The sequence below is a fragment of the Fukomys damarensis genome, unplaced genomic scaffold (genome assembly GCF_012274545.1).
Source record: "Fukomys damarensis isolate Sample0158 unplaced genomic scaffold, DMR_v1.0_HiC HiC_scaffold_28, whole genome shotgun sequence".
Classification (NCBI taxonomy): Eukaryota; Metazoa; Chordata; class Mammalia; order Rodentia; family Bathyergidae; genus Fukomys; species Fukomys damarensis.
This window is the reverse complement of record NW_022900940.1, coordinates 32183539-32205219: the sequence shown is the minus strand read 5'-3', so window position 1 is coordinate 32205219 and position 21681 is coordinate 32183539. Positions and strand designations below refer to the sequence as shown.

At 36.7% G+C, this 21681-nt stretch overlaps 1 protein-coding gene across 1 annotated transcript; it reads right to left on the bottom strand.

Annotated features, from left to right (window-relative positions):
* Positions 1-16768: 16768 nt before the first annotated feature.
* LOC104854326 (protein kinase C iota type-like) lies at positions 16769-19095 on the bottom strand. Its single transcript, XM_033757014.1, is given in 1 exon segment — positions 16769-19095. A coding segment is annotated over 1 exon segment (2289 nt). The 3' UTR covers positions 16769-16806.
* Between the last annotated feature and the right edge of the window lie 2586 nt (positions 19096-21681).

Here is a 21681-nt window from a genome sequence, read left to right as displayed (position 1 = left end):
GAATAAGAGATAATATGATACTTGTCTTTCTTGACTGTCTTATTCCACTGAACCTACAAGGGAGGATCAAAATATATGGTGAATGTTTAAATTTTTTAAATATCACAGTAAAAGACATTAATGCCCCTCAAAATACTCCCCTTTACTTCAATACCTGTATCTCATCATTCTTACCACTTTCTGAAGCAATTCTGGAATTCCTCTTTTGCATCTTTATGAAGTATGTCCTTTTATGTACATTAAAAATCAAGAACATGTGGTCCACAGTCATGAGTGGAAATGGTAAATAGATCCACAGAAATAATCTCAATGTTGTAATTATCAGAGAACTTTAACACTACCCAGATAAAGAAATAAGTCTCCTGGAAGATGGACAGCATTCATAGAGATGTGGGAAAACTTTTAAAAAATTAAAAATCTAAAATTAAAAATTAAAAAGTATTTTAAAATGGGCCACCATAAGAGTAGATAAAGTTTAGGAACCGTCAATTTAAATAATGGTCCATAGAATTTATCCAAACAAAAAATATGAAGAGGGAAGAAGAGAGTGAAGCAAATCAGGGTAGAACAGCTGGGAGCTATGGGACAATATCCAATAAATATCAAATAAATGACATCCCAGTAAGATAAGACAGAATAGGGCAGATAAAATATTGAAGGGAACAATGGCCAAGAATATTCCAACAGAAATGATAGACATCAATTTGAAAAGCCAAGGCAACTGCAAACCTCAAGCATTAGAAATAAAAAGAAAAACGTACCTCAGTACGGCATAGACAACCTGATGAAAACAAAAGCTAAGCAACACATCTTTATGGTAGTAGAAAAAATCAAGTGCAGGAAATAATCAATAGTAAAAGTGACTTGTAATCTCTGGTGGCTGAACTTAGAAAGCAGCTGCTTCTGAAGAACATAGAAATTCACTAGGATGGGAGAGCAGAAGTTTTGGGGCAGTGGAAAAAGTCTGCATCTTATTTGGGGTGATCTGTGTGTGAGTTTCTAAAGCTGTTAAATCCCATTTAGCGTGTACACTTTAGCTGAGTTCCCTTAAGATATGTACATTTAAGATATGTTCATTTTAGGAGTCTCTAAATTATACTTCAATTTTTATAAAAGTAGAAATGTCTAAGAAAAGATTATCAACTGTGTCATGTGTTGCTGATAGGTTAAGTTTGGAAAAAACTAGAAAGTTACATTTGAATGTAGCAATGTGGAGGTCTTGGTGATCCTGAGGAAAGCAATTTTGGCAGAGTTTTGAGAGCAAAAGATTGATATCTCAAGGAGCCATTTTCCTTGTTCTTGAAGGACACTTGCCTAATGTGTGAAAAGGTGGTCATTGTGAAACATCCGTAGCAGACATAAATATTTTCATCTCTACACACAACAGTTTTGATAAAAAGGTGTTAAATTTTCAACTCCCTCCAAGTACTGTACTCTCATCCAATGTTAAGGACATATTCTTCAAATAAATTACTAAGAACTCATTTTTCTCCACTTTAATTGGAAGGATAAATACAGAAACATGAACACTGACTGATATCTAGAGATATTTAATGCACTAGTATAAGCTGGCTTTATTGATATCACTTTTGTTAATGATGCTAAACATGAAAAGCATAAAACCTGGGGATTTATTCTTCTTGATACATTTTGCCTTTATTCAGGCAGACCTTTATTACACATATATTTCAGGTTTATGAGTACCCAGCTTAAACAAAATATAGGGATTTTGCTATAATCCAGAAAAGTGCTAAAGTACAAAGAACAAGAAAAGGAATTTGAAAAAGAGTTATTAAAAGCAAAGACAGGCAAACCACTGTTTTTTTAAAAGGTGAAAATAATTTCTCCTAGAAAAAGAAAGGCTGGGCTGATGAAAATTTATAACATTAAGATTGGCCATATCTATATATTCCATTGTTGAGAGAGAGAAAGTGAGAGGGATTTGTCTTTGTAGATTATATAATTCTAATCACATTTAAACAGTACACTATGGGCTATGAATATATCTGATGCGTCCTCTTCAAGATTTTCTTAAGTTTAAAAGCTAAATAGTAACATGTATGGTCTTAACATTCAGTATTAATAAGGTCAAACCTTAAGAGAATGATGTATTCTCCAATTAAATCCCTCCAAATGGAATTAATACTCAAAGTTTTATCCTATGATTAGCAGACATATGAATAAAACTGGTAACCCAGAAAGCTTTTTTGCAACTTAAATGCAACATTTTAGCTCCACTTTTATATGGCTATTTCCTGCTTTGTTCTTCCTCAGAGACTTGAAAAAATCTGCCTGCTGTGTATGGTCAGGTGACAGTGTTACTAATTCAAAATTTATAGCAGTGGTAGTGAGTCCAAGGAGCGCCCTACAACTATGGAAATCTCCAGAGTGTTACAGGAAGGGCTTATTTCCCATCCATTTCCATAGCGGATATAACCTTGGTCTTGAGAAACCAAGTGTTAGACATTTTACAGCTAATAAATTCCATGAATAAAGCAGATTGCCACTAGAGATAGAAATGTTTGGAAGACTATGCTTGGGGAATCCCATGGTTTCACTCTTTTGTTTTCCCCTACAGGTAAATAAAAAGTATTAAAATAAAAAATAGGGCCATTCAGGTTCCCACTTCATAATAATGTAGAAATCAACACAGCTCAAGAAGGCAGACTTACTTCTAAAAATTGAAAGACAGAAAATAAGGATAGTATTACTTCCATATTGTTAGTATATATCTATATACTGTATCTATATCTATAAAACAAGAAAAATATAAAACTTTACTCTGTGACACTCGAGATAGAAGAATACCCAAATGTGATGGTGTTAATAATAGACATTTTTTCCTGTACAATTTTAAATTTTAGTTGCATTTAAAGTTGGAGGAAATTAAATAATACTGATCTTAATTTTTTGTAATATAACCATCTCATTTTTAATGCCTGCTTAGTGATAACCAAAAAATGAAATAAAATAGATGAAATATATATTTAATGGTAAGAGAGTACAGTACAAGAGTTTATAAAACACTGACTCTGAGCTAGGAATATGCCAATTGTGAAAATAACTAGTTTCCATAACAATTCTAGGACACTTCTCAGTTTAACTCAATGAAACTGATGTTTGCAGAATTGAGGCAATTTACAAAGGTGAAGTAGCTCTAAAAAGCAAGAAACAGACTCAAAGCTTACTGTGTCTAATCACAGAGGTCCAGTCCCTGACCACAAAACATGGTGCCCATCATCACTGCAGCTGCTACCTCTGTCGTAACCACAGGATCAAGATCTCTGACATCGCCAGGGGTCGAGGGCTCGGATTCAGTGAGTTATAATCCATTTCCATCAGAATTTAATTTGATGTTCTAAAAGTGATCTTAATGGGCAGTAAAGTTTAAGAACCTGTTCACTAAGTCAGTTACTTTCATGAATCTTTCAAAATTGGATTTCCACTCCTTTTCACTTAGTTTTGAGGACTTTCAGAAGATAGTGGTGATAGTGCTGTGTTTAATCTGCTGTGCCCAGAAGCTTTTAGTCATTTCAGAAAATGAAGTTGTGTTAGTTATTTCAAGCAGTAAATCTTGTTGAAAGACACACACATATTTATGTATACAGGAGAAATTTTAAATCAATACAGGAAATAATTCTAATTTGACTTACTGTTATTTATAAACAGCTTATATACAGTATCTGTATTGTAGTATACACACAACCAAACATGTATAGACATATTCTTTCCCTGAAATTTCAAGATGTTATCAGCTTGTACAGTTCCTTAGCTAAAGCAGAGAAAGCACTGCTTTGGTTTGAACTCAACTGGGCTTATCTTGCTAATGAAAAAAATTAATCCAAATTCCATTTGAGACTCTGGGGCTGGTTAGCAATTCAGATATGCTTCCAAACACTGTACTCAAGTCTTCGCTGTGACTGAATTTGAACAGGCTCAGCTCCTGGATGATGTCACCTGTTTATTGCTGCAATTCAGTATTTGAATAATGCAATACAAAAATCTCAGAAATAGCACAAGTGGGAAATTAGCCAGCCAGAGAATATCAGTAACAAAGATATAATTACTCTATTCAGACTTCCTCTTTCTGTATTGTTATTTGCATTTCTTAATTTGAAATTTTGTGTGATCGTATCTGTATACTATCACTGTTAAATTGGCAAATAGTTATAGAATGCTTCTGTAACAGTTTTAAAAGTATACTTTTATATTTTAAAAAGAACTCTGTATAACTGGAATGATGCTCAGGGCTCAACCAATGTTATTTTTGTGATAACACATAATCTCTTATCTTGAAAGTTAGTTGGAAAAATGCTGAGCCACAAAAATATTCACATTGACTTTATGATGAATGGTTAAAGTGTCCCAAAGGTTCGATACACCAAGATATTCCCCACTGAGCGCTTATTCTGACAGTTCTTATGCAGGCAAAATTCTTTCTGAAATCAATGCCCTTTAGCAGTTGAAGTCAATTCTTTTTCCCTGTCAGATTAATGCTGACAATGTTTCCTTCCTGCAACTTATAGTTCAGATAGAAATATAATGTCCTTGTAGTTGATGCTTCCAAAAATAATTGCTCTGATTTCTGTACAAACATTTCAAAAGTCCTGTCTCCTATCCTTATTAACCGTTTCTTTCAGTTTAGTTCTTTAAAAAGATCTAAAAGCTCATGCCCCAAGGTTTGGTCGCCAACATGAGGTGTTAGCTGGAGGTAGCGGAATCGATAGCAGGTGTGACTTAGTGGAAGGAAATTAGGTCATTGGAGATATGCTCTTGAAGGAGATCTTGGGATCCTAGCCCCTACCTCTCTCTCTCTTTATTTATTTATTTATCTATTTATTTATCTATTTATTTATTTATTTATTTATTTATTTATTTATTTATTTATTTATTTATTTATTTTTTACTGGCTTCTGTGAGGTAAGCATTTTCTTTAGCTGTAGTCAGCTACTTTGCCACAGACCCAAAGCAACCGATACAAATGACCATGTACTGAGACCTCTGAAATTGTGAGCCAGAATAAATTTTTCTCTTTTTAAATTGATTATCTTAGGGTTTTTTTTTTTTTTGTCACATTAATAAAAGCTGATGAAGACACCACCCAATCCCTTCAACTTTCCCACTCTAACCATTTAGAAGAATCCTCATGGTATCAAAAAGACAATAAAATTTCTTCATATCAATGTCAAATGATAACTAAGTTTTAAATTAAAAAATGTATACTATGAAAAATATAGCAAAGCATGGGAATAAGAGCCAGCCTGTGACTATAAAAGAAATTAAAAATAAAAATAACAACCTAAAATATCACACTCAAATTATACAAATTAGTACTGGGGAGATTACAAGACTGTCCAATAAGATTTTTCAAAAAAAATATACATAATAAGATACTGGGCCACTTAAAATTATCAGCAAGTCTAAAGAATATAATATAGTGATAGAAGAGCTAAACCAAACAATAGAAAACAAGTATGACCAGCATAGAAAAGGATTAGGGTTTGTAAATAGGCTCCAAATAGAAATTCAGGAGATGAACAATGTGCTGAAACCACAGGCAGTGGTGTGAGGACAGAATCTCAGAACTAGAAGACAAGGCTGTGACCGATGAGTGAGAGATACTTTCCAAACAAGGGAATGCGAAAAATGGACCCAACAGCTCTTAGGTAGTGCAAAGAGGAGTACTCTAAGGTTAGTCAGAATTAGGGAAAATTCTGAAGGTAGCACAAATGGCATAAAAAGATTGTTTCATGGAAATAGTTGAAAACACTACAAATGAGGTAAAATGATTGACTGGATAGGTAAGTGAGACATATAGAACCCCAAACAACCACAATCAGAAAAGAACCTCTCCATAATGCAACATAATCAAAATCCACAAAGTCCTACATAAGAACCAAATCTTACACGTAGTTAGAGAAAAACAACTATTGCTTATAAAGGAAAAATCATTAAGATTGCAGCAGGCTTCTCAATACAAATCTTAACAGCCAGGAGAGCTTAGAGTGAAGTGTTTCAAGCCCTCCCCCCAAAAAAATTTCAAATGCTGACATATCCATATTTCAAATTTAATGGAGGAATAAGATTATTTTATGACAAAGAACACCTAAAGAAATTCAGGATCACCAAATCAGCAATCCAAAAAATTCTCAAGGTTACATTACAAAGGGACAAATAAGCTACACAGTACATAAATAAATATGCAAAACACTGTCCTGGTTATATGTGATCAAGTTTAAAATTATTGTGGTATTGCACAATCTATCTCATACTAGATGTTCAAAAATGCAGTGTGTATTTTATACTCATCTCCCTTTAGAGCAGTCAGCTTCCAAATTTACATATAGCTGGTGAGCACTGTAATGGATAATGTAGTTTTTAGTAAAGTAGAGGAGTTAAGTAGACCAAATCAACTTTTCCGAAGAATATATTTATTCTGTAGTGCTGCTTTTTGTATCACATGGTCTCATAAGCACAACCAGAGGCTTTTTATACATAACCAATACATAAACATGCCCAGGTACAGTTTTCACATGGTAAATGAAAAGATTAATCAGAAAATTTAATACTTAAATGAAACAGTGTAGATCAAAGTACCTACCATTAGTGCCTCTCTCTCTCTCTCTCTCTCTCTCTCTCTCTCTGTCTGTCTCTCTCTCTCTTAAATTTAGTCCAAAATATCCTTGGTATGAAACCTGAGAGAACAAAGATGTCTTATCGTGAAGCTAATCTGTAACTATCAAACATGGCATTATACTTACTATTTCACCCAAACCGACGCCTGTCATTTTTGGTCTTGCCTTCTTATTCTGATAGATGAAGATCCCTGGAATTTTTGGCTAAGGATGGGTGTTGTGAGGAAATTTAACGGTAACCTGAGGTCCTGACTTTCCCTGAACAAGGAGTAGTACATTATCCAGTGTTCACTACCGACGTCTGGACGTTGAATGTGAAGCAGGGAGGTCCCAAGGGGGAGTTAGCCATGGAGAGGTCTCGTCCAAGGGGGCGTTCAGGGAGACCCTGTCCACTTATTCTCACTAGGTTTTCTCTGGACCTTCACTGGATGCTGCCTTTCTGAAGTCTGGATACTGAAATATTCTGAAAGACTCCTTACAGATTTCATGTACATTCCTATTTTTTTCATTAAGTTTATTGGTACATTTAAACTGGACAGTACAGCTACATTTATCATTGAGTTCTTATAGCTTTACATGATATGTCTTGGTTCTTATTTTTTCCTCATACCCCTGCCCTCCCTTCACCCCTTCACCCTTCCCTATTTACAAATACTGTTTCCATTTTTTCATTTTTTCAAATTTTTTCTTCTCCCTTCTTTCCCTTCCCCTCCCCTTTTCACTTCCCCTTTAGCCATTTTTGTCCTATTTCACACTATCAGTTATACCATTTGAACCTTATTTACTTTATTAGTTTTTCATACCAGAGAAACTACTCAGTATTTACTCATGTGTCCCATTTATTTCACTTAAGAGTATGGCCTCAATGTGTATCCATTTCGCTATAAATATCTCTAGTTTCTCATTCTTTATGGCTGAGTAGTACTCCGTTTTATAGAAAAACCACATCTTCTTTATCCAGTCTCCACTTGATGGGCATTTGGGTTGTTTCCAAGTTTTAGCTACTACAACCTGTGCCGCTATAAACATGGGTGTGCATATATCACTGTGGTATGATTCTTTTAGGAAAGATACCCAGCAGGAGAATAGCAGGGTCAAATGGGACTTTCAATCCTATTGTTTGACTTCCACAGTGGTTGCACCGGTCTGCACTCCCACCAGCAATGGAGAAGGGTTCCTTTCTCCCCACAGCCCCACCAAAATTTGGTACTGGTTGATTTCTTGATAGCAGCCATGCTTTTTGGGGTTAGGTGGAATCTCAGTGTTTTCATCTGCATCTCTCAGGTGACCAGTGATGTGGAACATTTTTTCATATATTTATTTGCTGCTTTTACTTCTTTGTCTGAGAAATGTCTGTACATTTCAGATGCCCATTTTTGAATTGGGTCTTTGTATTTGTGGGTTCTGATTTGTTTGAGTTCTTTATATATTTTAGATAGTAGTCCTTTGTCTGAGGAGTAGATGGTAAAATTTTTTCCCATCTTGTAGGTTTTGTCTTAGCTCTATTGGTGATTTCTCTTGCATTGAACAAACTTTTTAATACAATGAGAACCCAGTTGTTGATTCTGTGTGCAAGTTCTCATGCTGCAGAGCATTTGTTTATAAAGTCTTCTCCCATGCCAATGTCTTCGAGAGTTCTACCTACTTTATTTTCCACTAAGTTTAGTGTTTCTGTTTTGATATTTAGATCTTTAATCCACTTGGATTTTAGTTTAGGCATGGTGAAAGATAGGGGTCTAGATTTAAACCTTGGCAAATTGAAAGCCAGTTTTTCTAAGACCATTTATTAAAGAGGCTATCTTTCCTCTAGTGAGAATGGTTGACTCCTTTGTCAAAGATGAGGTAGCTGAGTGTGTCTGGTGTTGTTTCTGCATCTTCTAATTGATTCCATTAATCCTTGGGTCTGTTTCTTTACCAGTACCATGCTGTTTTTTAATCACAGTGGCTTTGTAGTATAGTTTCAAGTTGGGAATTGTGATAGCCCCTGCCATGTCTCTGTTGGCCAGAATGGTTTTTGCTATTCTAGGTCTCTTCTGGTTCCAAATGAATTTTTGGATTGTTTTCTCAAGTTCAGTGAAATATACTGTTGGGATTTCAATCGGGATTGCATGGAATCTGTATAGAAGTTTTGGAAGTATGGCCATTTTCGCTATGTTGATTCTTCCTACCCAGGAGCAAAGGATGTCTTTCCATTTTCTTATATCCTCTATCTCTTTTTTTCAGAGTGCTATAGTTTTCAGTGTAGAGGTCTTTTGTCTCCTTCCTTAGATTGATTCCTAGATATGTAATTTTTTTCAGATGTTATTGTGAAAGGAATTATTTCCCTAATTTCTCTCTTAGTGAGTCTGTTATTTGTGTGCAAGAAGGCTATTGATTTTTGAGTATTGACTTTGTATCCCACTACTCTACTGAATCTATCAATTAAGTCTAGGAGTCTTTTGTCAGAGTTTTTTGGGTCATCTGTGTATAGTATATCATCATCAAATAGTGACAGTGTAACTTCTTCTTTTCCCATCTTTATTCCTTTTATTTCTTTCTCTTCTCTAATTGCTGTGGCTAATGTTTCTAGAATCACCACTCCTGTTTAATATAATTCTACATTTCTATTTTTGATCGATACTGATGCAATCAGTTTCTGACAAACATTCTGCCTTGGCAAGTTAAAAAAAACCTATACTTACTGTCATTACAGCTGCCCTCAGCTGACCACATTTCCAGAGCAAATGCCTATTTCCCTATTAGAGATAGATTCTTTTAAATCTAAATGTAAGATAAGCAGTCATTCATGTTTTTATGTCTGGGCCAACATGGTTTCTAATCTTTTATACTATCTTTCCAATATGGTAGCCGCTAGGCACCTAAGTCTTTCAAAACTAAAATTAGCTAAACTTCAAGTAAAATTCACTTTCTTATTTGCACTAACAAATTTCAAATGCACAATAGTTATACATGGTTAGTGGCTACACCAAAAAGTAACATTTCCATCATCTCAGAAAGTTCTAGTTGACAGCAGTAGTCTTTGGAGTTTCCAGAATATTTGTTGAAGTCCTCATTAAAAGTTGAGGCAATTCCTGCCAAATATCACTGGGTGAAAATGAAAAGAGGTATGCAATAAAAAATAATTCCCAGCCTGGCGTGGTGATGCAAGCCTGTAATACCAGCGCTTGGGAGGCTGAGATAGGAGGATCACTGTGAGTTCGAGACCGGCCTGGGCTACATAGTGAGCTCCAGGTCAGTCTCAACTACATAATGAGACCCTGTCTCAAAAAAAAAAAAAAAAAAAAAAAGAATTCCCACCTGAAGAGTTGAAGATTAAAATTATCTTCCATAAGAATAAAGCCAATAAGCAAATATATTAAGTTTGAAAAATTACATGAAGGATAATTAATAAGTAATTGAAAAGTGTATGTAGAAATTAACAAACATTCAATATTTTAAGTTTTCTCTGAGGGATTAGGAGTTCTTTTTCTCATGTTATTTTCCTTAGTAGACATTGAAGTATTCAATGATGGGTTTTTAGTTTCCTACATAACTATAGTAACTTGCCAGTAGTTCTCACATCCCTTCAGTGATAGGAAGAAAGCATATGTCACTTTCTGGGTCACATGGCTCAGTTAACTGCAGAAGCAATGGAACAGCCTCTCTCTGGAAGTCTCAGTCCAAACAACTGTTCTTTGTTGAACAAGGTATACTCTGGACAACTATCCAAGGATCTTTTCTGCAGCATTAGTTAAACAGAAGTTATTCAGCTCTGGGCCTTCAGGTACTCTGTCTTCCTCATCTACTATGAAACAGAAAATTGTCCATCTGTCTTTGCATAAGTTCTAATCCTGAAAAGGGACATATCTGACTTTCTTCAAGGGGCAGGAAAAAGTAATTTACCTCCCTGGAGTAATATGACTAACACTGATCCTGTACTGTCTAGGTCTTGTCCTTTAAAATTAGCAAGTCCCCATCCATTCTCCCAAGCAACTAGGGAATTAAGACATCTTTTTCAAGTGAACTTTATCTAGACAAAGACCTTCAGAACTAAAATAATTTGTCATGAGTGAAAAGGAAAATATATATGTAAAATTCTGTGTGGTATGTATCACAAGCCAGAACCAGAAAAAACATTTCCTGCTATTAAGTGAAAGATACAAGGAAGAGAAACACTGTCAAGCATGTAAACCTGCATTAAATTAGGTCACTTCCCAAAGTATCATCTTCATGCCATTGTAAATAAATATATACTTTTGTCCTTGATCCCTGCGTCTGCCAGGTCTTGAATTCCAAACTTACTCAGAATAGCGGTACTTTTTACATTTCCTTAAGTGGTTTAGTATTGGCTTTGCCAAAGTCTTCCTGCCCGCCTGCCAAGTCTCCCTGTAAGCTTTACATTTAATAACTTCCTTCTGGGGGCTGCTGATTCTTGTTGTCTGACAAATGAATTAACAATACAACATCATTGGAATGATTTCTACATAATTAATGTATATTTGACATTTCAGTGAATTTATGAAGTGAAAGACAGTTTTTAATCTATTCTCCTACCTTCAGCACTGCTTGAAATACTCTGCAGCTATTTTTGTACCTTTTTGGAAAAATGGTAGTATTTCTATTCCCAGTTTAAGTCAATGTCCATGTGCTGTGATTTCCTCCACCTGCCATTCTTTGTCTACTCTCCCAATGCACCCAGTGGTTCTGCAATGGACCACCGCTGGCCTGTAAGTGACCCTCAGTCTCATACATAGTTTTGCTCTCCCCGGACTCGGCTCAGCTGGGCCTCTGAGCCGGAGATGGAAGCAGAGGGACGGAGTGGGCTCAACCCCAGGAGAGTGCGGATATGGACTAAGGAGAAAACCTTATTACAGGGGTCATTTACTTTCTGAGGATTGATAGTGGTAATGTTGCCTTGTTACTGAGATCTGCTGATTCTGTTTACCATCTCTTCAGAAGAGAGCCAAGCAACCTCACCCTTAAATCCATTTTACAAAATGCCCAAACAAGTATGTAAATATTCCTACACTTTCCCCTTTTGTTCATCTGTACAGATGTTTTCTTCACAGATTTAGACAGAATAGGTTTTTAGGTAACATCTCTCCTTAGCATCTGCTGTTTACTCTGAGGTATTGCTCTCCACTTTCTGAAAAAGAGGTTTCTCCTGTGAGTCTCTGGAATAGACTCGATATCACAGAAGGGTACAGAGAGGTGGACAGAAGTCCAGATTATTGATTCCCATTGGATGGATTCTCATGTCAGCTGTTTCTGAGCCTCTGTGCTTCAGAATGATGATGATAAAAATAAGATAATAATAATAATTGATATCATATAGTATATGTTCAAGGATTACAAAAACATAATGAGCTTAGAAAGAGCATTAAATATATGTGTTCTTCTAAAACATGTTATGTCAATTTATTATGAAAAGTGAGAAGTCATTCAAGCCTTGTCTAGAAGCCTAAATTAAATTTGGTATCTTTTATTTTATTTATTTATTTACTTTTTTTTGTTTGTTTGTTTCCCTGGGGTCAAAGGAAATAGAGTAAAAGAGTTACTTGCTAGTATTACATCTGGGATGCACAGACAATTGTAAAGGTCCTTTACAATTAATTTTTTGTCTTGCTAAATATAAGGAGGTGCATCAGATCATCCTGTGACCCTAGGAGTTCAAACTCATATGGCCATATGCAGATGCATATTTCTGGCCAGAATATCCATTAGGACACTAGATAAGAAATCAAATCAAATACTCAGGTGTAAAATATATTCATTATCTTTCCTGTACATTCCCACCATAAATACTCCAGGTATGATAAGGTCATGCTACTGACCCTTCACTATGACAAACACACTAACCTCTCCAGTTACACACATTAATATATATAAATGCATTCATTTGTTGTTTTCATTACTCTTAGACTTAATTACTTGAAGAAAAGACAATACATGAATCCAAACTTTGGAAAAATTACATGAGGTGTAGCCTTTGGATATATTCAAAACTAAAAGCTTAAAAACTATTAGTATTTATGGAAGGGTACTCAAATAAGTGCACGGTTAGGGATGTTCATTAAATCATTGGTGGAATTTCCCAGCCCTCTCCTTCCTGCTAAATTCTAGAACTGTGTTGTCTAATATGATAACAACTTAGATGTGGCTACTGAAATTGAATTTTAATTTTAGTAATAAAAGGCCAGCTCCTCACTTGCAGTAACCACCACGCAAGGTGTAACACAGCCCAGAGTGCACAGAGGACACTGTCATCATAAATTCTATTGGACAACATGGAAGAAATGAACAATTGCATCATAGCCACTAGAGAGAAGGTTAAAAGAAACCTCTCAAAAATGCCTGAAGACACCAGAATAAGATTTACTCTTATTACAGTTTTCTGATGAAAAATAACTTACAGTTTTTTTATTCTATATTGTTGATCCCACATTCACACAGAATATCAAACTAGTCCTACTTGTGTGTGATTTTGTCTTGAATATGAAATTAAAGGTGCTATCAGCAAAGCTTTGTGGAAAGCTTCTAACATGAATGTTAGAGACCTAAACACAAGCAATATACACACATGCAGACATAGACAGAGAGAGAAAGAGAGAGAGAGAGAGAGAGAGAGAGAGTCAGAGAGAGACAGAAACAGAGATACAGAGAGAGACAGAAGCAGTGGAGAGAACAAAAAAAATTTTCATGAGACATAATAAAATATATTTATATGTGAAACTAGAAAAGTATGCTGTTAGAATAATCCAAAGACAAGAAAACCACTGAGAAACTAAAATTAAAATACAACAGTATATATCCCCCCAAATAGCAAACAACTTTAAAGAGAAATTACAGAAATAACTTCAAAATTGAAAACAAGAAAATCATGAAGATAGGAACAACAGATGAAATGATAAAAAAAGAAATTAATTCTAATGACCCTGTATCTGGCTAATAAGGGAAATAAAGGTATCTGAGAAAATTTGTCTAGAAAGTTGTGGTAGCAGCCCATGGAAAATTCAGCATGCTTACTATTGTTCTTTCTTTGAAAACTTAAGTGTATTTACTATTTCTCTTAACCACAAAGTCCGGGGTATAAACCTGCATTGTCAGGCTCAAGTCTCTCCATCTTTCGGCTCTGCTTCCTTTGCACAGGCTCCATTCTCAAGGTATCTGAGAAAATTTGTCTAGAAAGTTGTGGTAGCAGCCCATGGAAAATTCAGCATGCTTACTATTGTTCTTTCTTTGAAAACTTAAGTGTATTTACTATTTCTCTTAACCACAAAGTCCGGGGTATAAACCTGCATTGTCAGGCTCAAGTCTCTCCATCTTTCGGCTCTGCTTCCTTTGCACAGGCTCCATTCTCTCGCTGCTTCATTCATCGTGATCCACACTGTTTGTGTGAAATGTTTCTAATCCTACAAAGTCAAAGTACCTTGGTAAAGAGAATTTTTCCTCCCCCATTAATTAGTAAGGGCTGCGTTATCACTGGGCCAAATCATGAATCATATAAACCCTCCTGAAAAAACTGGTATGGTCCAGGAGTAGATTTTTTTTATTGATGAGATCGGATTTACATGTTCACCCTCAAAGCCCGGGGTGGGGTCATCTGCCCAAACCACATGAACTGAAAATAGCAAGCAGTGGTCCCAAGAGATACAAGGGAGTTGTTGCAATGAAATGGAATGGACGCTGGCCAAACAGAAACTATTTACATCGTGCCGGGGATTTAGCTCAGTGGTTCCACCACCTGCCTCGCTAGCACAAGATCCCAAGTTCGATCCTTGGTACAAAACAAAACAAACAAACAAAAATAAAAACTACTGACATCCAGGATAAACTTTCATCATTTTTACTTTTTTAAATCTGAAAACTTACAATCCTACAAAGCAAAATTGAACCTCTATGTTTTACTGGACAGTTGACCAAGTTGTTTACAGAGTGTGCACTTCTAATCAATTCCTTAGTGAACCCAATAGATTTTTCCATTTATAAAGCAGAAGATCAAGCATGGGCCAGAAAAGATGTGGATTCTTCTTGCTCAGTCATTTGCATGATTGAAGAAGTAAAATATTAAAAAAACTTAAAAATGATTTTTAAAATGCCAGGTAATGAGGTCATTTGTGAAAATTCATTTGCATGAACACCTCCCATTAATTAGCACAAAGTTTACCATAAAGTTTTTGAAACATAGAAAAATGACAACCATAGATGAATATGTAAAATAAAATAAATACATTTTCAAACAGTAAGATCTGAGCAATGCAAAAAATAGCAATTCCTGTCCTAAGTAGCAGAGAAATATATTTGTAATGCAATTCTGCATAAAACATAGTTAATTTTATTACTTAAAAAATTTACAAACAAAAGAGCATCCTGAATAATGGTTAAAACTTCATCAAAGAAAAATGCTCATCATTTGGATATCATTGGCAGAAAACTGATAAAATAGATGAGTGACTTCATTAGAGATCTCATTTGTTCTCCCAACAAAATTTTATCAGTTTTCTGCCAATGATATCCAAATGATGAGCATTTTTCTTTGATGAATTTTTAACCATTATTCAGGATGGTCTTTTGTTTTTAAATTTTTTAAGTAATAAAATTAACTATGTTTTATGCAGAATTGCATTACAAATATATTTTAACTGTGTTCTACTTCTGCAGTCTTTACATTTACATCATTTCTTTTCATGTCATATAGAAGTTCTCTCAAAATACTCACCAGAGGAATAAGGAGGCATTCTGGTGTTCTAGGAAATAATTTATTTTGCATAACTCTGTGATCAGGTCAGTTTATGCACATGTAGCTTGGATTAAATTTCAAGTTGAGTAGCTGTATATTTGTTTTATAAATCTGTTTTATAGTGATATGTGTCATATAGAACACTGCCTTCATCATCATAATGTAATCTGTATTTGTGTACTTTCTTTTTCATGTTAAAATTATACATTTCTGCTTCTAACATATTAAAATATTATACTACTTTACATTTTCTACTATTTAACTGGAAAACAAAAGAATAGATTGAAGAAAGTGTTTCTCAAAATGAGATAAAGTTCCCAAAGGATTCTAATGTGGGCTCTAATAAAAATGTTAAGCACCCTGTGTGATTATTCTGCATTCTGAAATGCCTTATGGGAAAGAGCAACACTTAAAAGCTAGATCATAAACATATTTCTGACATGTTAGAATTCTCTGTATGTTTATATTGTGATTATTGCTTTTTGTTTTAAAACAAGTTCCAGGCATTAAGAGAAACATATATGCCTCAGAAATGAACAAGTGAATATCTGTAAATATTTTCCTTTGATGTTTTCATTATTTTCACACAGTTATTTGAAGAAAAGAAAAAAATATGACTACAAGCCTTGGAAAAGTATATTTCTCGTGAAATGGGGACAAAAAAATATAAAAGATTATTAAATGCCTAAAAAGTTTAAATAATTCTAAATTTAAAACTAGTGTACCTGAAATTAATTTTTACTGTTTATAGCTTGAAATTTCTTTGGATAATATTTACTTTTCAAATCCTATGCATAAAAAGTTACTAAAACAGAGGGATGCTATAACCAGAACTCTTTAAATAATAAATTGCTAAGCACTAACCTTAATAAAAACAGTTTGAAGAACTTTGCCCCTGAAATGAATTCTACTGTGTATTTCATATGTTATCTTACTAAAAAAAAACAAAAAAAAAACACTTAACTAAGAAGACAGAAGTATAAAATATGTTTTCTACAGACTTATTCAAAATTGTAATATTTTGGATTTCACTGAACACTACAAAAACTGAGGCCCAAAAGTACAGGTAATATGGTTTGGAGAGAAACTAACATAGGTAAGACATTTTACTTAAAACAAAATTGTTTTGTTGTATCTTAAATGTAAAGAAAAAAAGATGAGGCACTATGTCTCACTCTACAAATGGAATGTGTATACAAGAGTGGTTAACAAGCACCTGCCTCACTGTTATTTAAATCAGTTCATAAAAAGAAACTCTATCAAAAATTTCTATATTCTCTACTATCAACTATAAGAATTAATTGTTACATCGAAGTATAACCACATGAAAAAGTTAAAATTAGCTTCTAGACAACTATAAAATGGTCAATCAAATCCTAGGTGGTGACAAGTTTTTCCAATTATCAAATGGCAATGCTGGCAGAATGCACACTTGGAACCTGGAGATCAGACCTATTCTTCTTCATACATGGATAGAGGATTGATATACTCAAACCCTGCAAATTCACATTCATCAGTCTTCCTCACGATGTCATCATCATCTGGGGTGAGCCGGACAGGTTCATCAGTAAACTGAGAATCAAAGTTGTCCAGACCGAATCCCCCGGACATATTTGGTTTAAAGGGAGGCACCACCTGCTTTCGCTCCATCATCTCCCAGTTAACACTGCGAAAGAACGGATGTTTCTGAACATCAAAAAATCCCCTAAGAGGACGACAACCCAGTCGTTCTACTGGGTCCCTGTTCAGAAAACGCTCCAGGACACTCGCAGCTTTTACGGACAGATAACAAGGTATGACAATGTCTCTTTCCAAAATTACTTGCAAGAGATAATCGATTGAGCTTTCATAAGGGTTAGCAAAGCTCTCAACAAGATGGAATGGAGACTTCCCAACCATCATCTCATACATCACCACTCCGAGAGTCCACCAGTCCACACTGAAGCCATACTCCTCCCCTCTTATAATTTCTGGAGCCAGGTAATTAGGAGTGCCACAGAAAGTGCTGGTCGTGTCTCCCGGCTCTAAGCCTTCCTTACAAATACAATAATCAGACAGTTTAATGTGCCCTTCTGAGTCGAGTAATAAATTGTCCAACTTCTAATTTCTGTACAGTATCCCTCGCTGATGGAGATAGTTAAATGCTAGACTGATTTTTGCAGAGTAAAACCTGGCATGTTCTTCAGGAAGTGTTCTTTGTTGCTGCATGTGAAACATCAGATCTCCCCCACTTACATAGTCTAGAACAAAGAACAGTCTGCTTTCTGTCTGGAAGCAGGAATGCAGCCCAACTAGAAACGGACAATCAGATGCCTGCTGTAAAACGTGCTTCTCTGTCCTTACCCGGTCAGTGTTGACAAGCTCTTTTTTCACTGCTTTCATCGCATACATACGACCTGATTTTTTCAGCTGAACCAATAGGACTTTCCCATAACTTCCTCTGCCAATTACACTGAGCAAATCAAAGTCCTGAAGACCTAAACCACGTGAAATTTTGCCGCTTTCCCCAGTGTTCCCTGCCTCATTCTCTCCATCAACTTGTTCTAAAGCCTCCTGACCTGAAAGATTATGTGGGATCGCTGTCTGTGCGGGGCCTGAGGCCATGGTTGACGGATCCACTGGCACCATGGGCTCTGATGGTAGAGAACGCTGCCCACAGTGAACTGTGACAAGTCGGTGGCACTTCTTGTGCACCGAGAGTTTACAGCGGGTGCACTTATACACCTGGCGGCCAAGGCCCCCTACACGGTCTGTGCAGACAGCGCAGTGAGCTCGCCTGCTGAAGCGTTTGGCTTGAAAAGCGTGGCCGTTTACACAATACAGCTTTCTCCAGCAGCCTGCAGCTCCCTGGCGGATGGATGTATCTTCTGCTGGACAAGGCACTTTAGGATGTTCTGCTATACAAGGCGAGGCATTAACTAGGAGCTCAGAATCTTTCTTTAGCTCAGAGAGCATCATGGCCTCTTCTAACTCCAACTGAGGTGACCCACTATATGGGACTCCTTCCTCCTCCACCCAATCTGTAGTGAAAAGCTGTTTATTGTCCAAACACCACACATCTCGATCTTTATCACTCAGGCCCTCCAAGGAGCTGGGATTCTCAAAAGACGTTGTCATGATGTCTCTTCCCAAGCTCAGGGCCGATCGGGTAGAGGTGTGGGCGGTGGAGGTGCCCGGGAAGAAGGGACCATAGAGGGGTTGGCTGCCCAGGAAAACGGGCAGGAAGGGCTTGGTGAACGAGTGCGGCCTGACCGCCTGCACGGACCACACTGGCCGGAATTCCGCAAGGCGCTCTGTGGTGTGGTTTCCAATGGCGGCGGCCAGGCCTGGGTGGATGTACACCAGGCTTCCCAGTGTCTCTCGGGGGCAGGTGGCTGTGACTTCGCTCTCCCCCCTTGGACTTTGACTCTCTGGGTTTTCTGGGCCCGGCTCTGGGGAGACCTGCCCAGAGCTACTGGGTGTTTCTGGGCGTGGTGATACTTGCCCTGCGCTCTTCCCAGCTTCTGTGCCGGTGGTATTTGGGCTTAGGGAGACTTCCCTGGGGCGCCTTGACTTTGGTAGGTCACTGGTGGTCACTCCCGGGGAGACCTTCCCTGGGGTGTCTGTGACAGTCGGGTGGATGCAGCGGTGCGGCCTGAGGCATCTAGATGGAGTCAGCCATCTTTTCAATCTTTCACAGATACTTTCTCTGCCTGGGGTCCTGAGGCTGCGATCTCGCGAAGTGGAGAAGCAGCTCAGCATGTTCGCTCTTGACCGTCTCCAGCCAAGTGAGCTCGGGAGACGCTGCTACTGGATTGTGATGCCCTTTAGCAAGGGTTCCACGTTCTGTTTTGGAGATGTCGCCAAGGAAGTGAGGTCATGTGTTGGGGTTCTTCAACCTAAGTTTCCCCTCTGATGAGAAGAACCTATGGCTCGTCTTTTTTTCTTCATATTAAATAAATCAGTGGCTAGTTATTTTATTATTTTTATCTAGGTATGAATCTTATCTGTGTGTCATCTATCAGTTAATTTTTTACTTTTGCATTACTGGGGTTTGTACATTATATCTCCACAACAAACTCCAGGTATATCCTTACACTTTTTCTTTCAGATAGGCCCTGAGGGTTTCCCTAAGTCCCAGAATTGATTAGGTTGGATTCCTCCTTGTGATCTTCTTGTCTCAGCTGCCCAGATTGTAGGGATTACACTCACACACCATCTTCCCTGATTCAATATACGACTTAGAAATAGCAAAACTATAAAAACTTTTGGTGTTATTAGGCATTGGTGACATTTTCACTTTTAAAACAAGAATGTTCATTGATACTTTGCATGTGGTGGGCGTAGTGCTGAAGGGTCATTTAAATATAAACGAGGCATTTTCTCTGAAGATGCATGCAGTGTTGGGGATTTAAACTCAGGGTTTTAGGATGCTTTTCTTTTCAGGGCTGATTATATCATCATTTCAATTTAATTAGGTAATAGTGAAACTTTCTAGAAAATGCTGAAATAATTTGCCTTAAGAGCTGAGTGTTTGTTTCAAACTGTAAGTTCTAGGGAGGTGGTGGTATAACCATAGCAGGTCATATCTTTGAGGTACACACAAATGAATAATTATTCATTCTTAGCTAATGAACTTAACACTAGAGTATGACATTTGATATAGTAATGTAGTTTTTTTCCCCCCAAATAGGACCTTTCTGGAATAACCTAATGGCCATAGATGATTGTTATCATGACAATGGTCAGTGTTATGTAGAAGATTATACCTCACTATTCTCTTGGCCCATGGCTACTCTGTAATGGCAGGCTGATTGGGGCTGTCTTTTTTTCTGGTTAGCTTTTATTTTAGGGAAAATACAGTAGAGTGAAGTGCGACGGCATGTGGTAACTGCATCACAGAGTCTTTGTAAACTCTAGAAACCATCACCCCAGTGGCGCTGATGAACATATACTTACAGCATTTCAATCTTTCCTTGTGGCCACTTTCCCATCCTCCCATCCCAGTCATCTCATGGCCCTTGTGTTCCTAGTGAGTAGTTTGCGAGGAAGCTGTAACCACTCAGTATGTAGTTCTTTTTGGTTTTTGAAGAGCTTATGCAATCAGTATAGCAATGTTGACAGAGAACTGGCCCAAAGCAGGGCCTCAACCCTCCCAACATGAGAAAGCCAACATGTGCAGGAGGAGCAGCACCTTCCCCACATAGAGAAGCATTCTGTGACGGAGCTGTGTTGAGCCACCCCCAGAGGATGACAACATGGTAGAGCAGAAGCAAAGACTAATCAATGGACCACGATCTGGTTGAAGACAACACATGGTATAAGAAGGGAAAACCAGGGCCCAGGGCTGTGGACATTAATTCCAACAGCCTAATTGAACCTCTACCTGTGGTCTAGAACCCAAGGAGAAAAGAAGGCTGATCAAATTCCCCATCTACTGAAAGGACACACCTTGGCACGAATCATAGCCACAGTCTGGGGAGGAAGGAACAAACAGCCAGGCCTCCAGTGTAAGGGGAGCACCTCAAAGACACATAGGCCCTAAAGCTAGGCATAGAAAATCATGTCTGTCTGGTGCCTAAACTGCATCATGGAAAGAAACCATGCATTCAATGACACAGTAATGTTTTCCTCAACTCAGTTCTTTTTTTGTTTTGTTTTGTTTTTCCTATTTTGTATTATTTTTATTTTTTTCCTTTTTTTAAAGAGTTTAGGATTTTTCCCCTTTCTTTTTCTGCATTTATTACTTGTTTTTTATATTTTACCTTCCATTTTTCTTTTCCTTCTCTTTTTTATCTCTTCTTTTTGCTATTTATCTTTCTTTTTTTTGTTTGTTTTTTTCTTTCCAGTGACTGTTCCTTATCACTGTTAATTTTCTTTTACTCCTTAAAGGACCCCTTATCATTATTTTCTCCTTCTCATATCCCATCAATTAATTTTTCACATCTTGCTTTTTAGAAAAATATTTCTACTTCCACTTTTACTAGAGTAACTGCTAAGCTTTACGAATCTCTAGATAAATACCTAACTTTACACTATTGCTATTGTATAATACTGTGATACTGTTAGTAGAGGTAAAGTTTTTCCATTTAGTACATATTTACTATAGGTCAATAGTAGAATGTTATTTTCTTTATGTTAGTGCTCATCCCATAATTATATATTTCTTTTCTACGGACAAGTCTGGTACATCATTGGTTCTTAGATTTTACAATATTCAGTTTGTATTTAATGCTATAATTGATGCTGATTTTATTACTATAGGCGAAGTGTCATAGCTGTTGCTATTAACTGAGTCTCTTGTGGCACAAATATGTAGTTTGCTAAGGGGGTCATTAACAATACTGT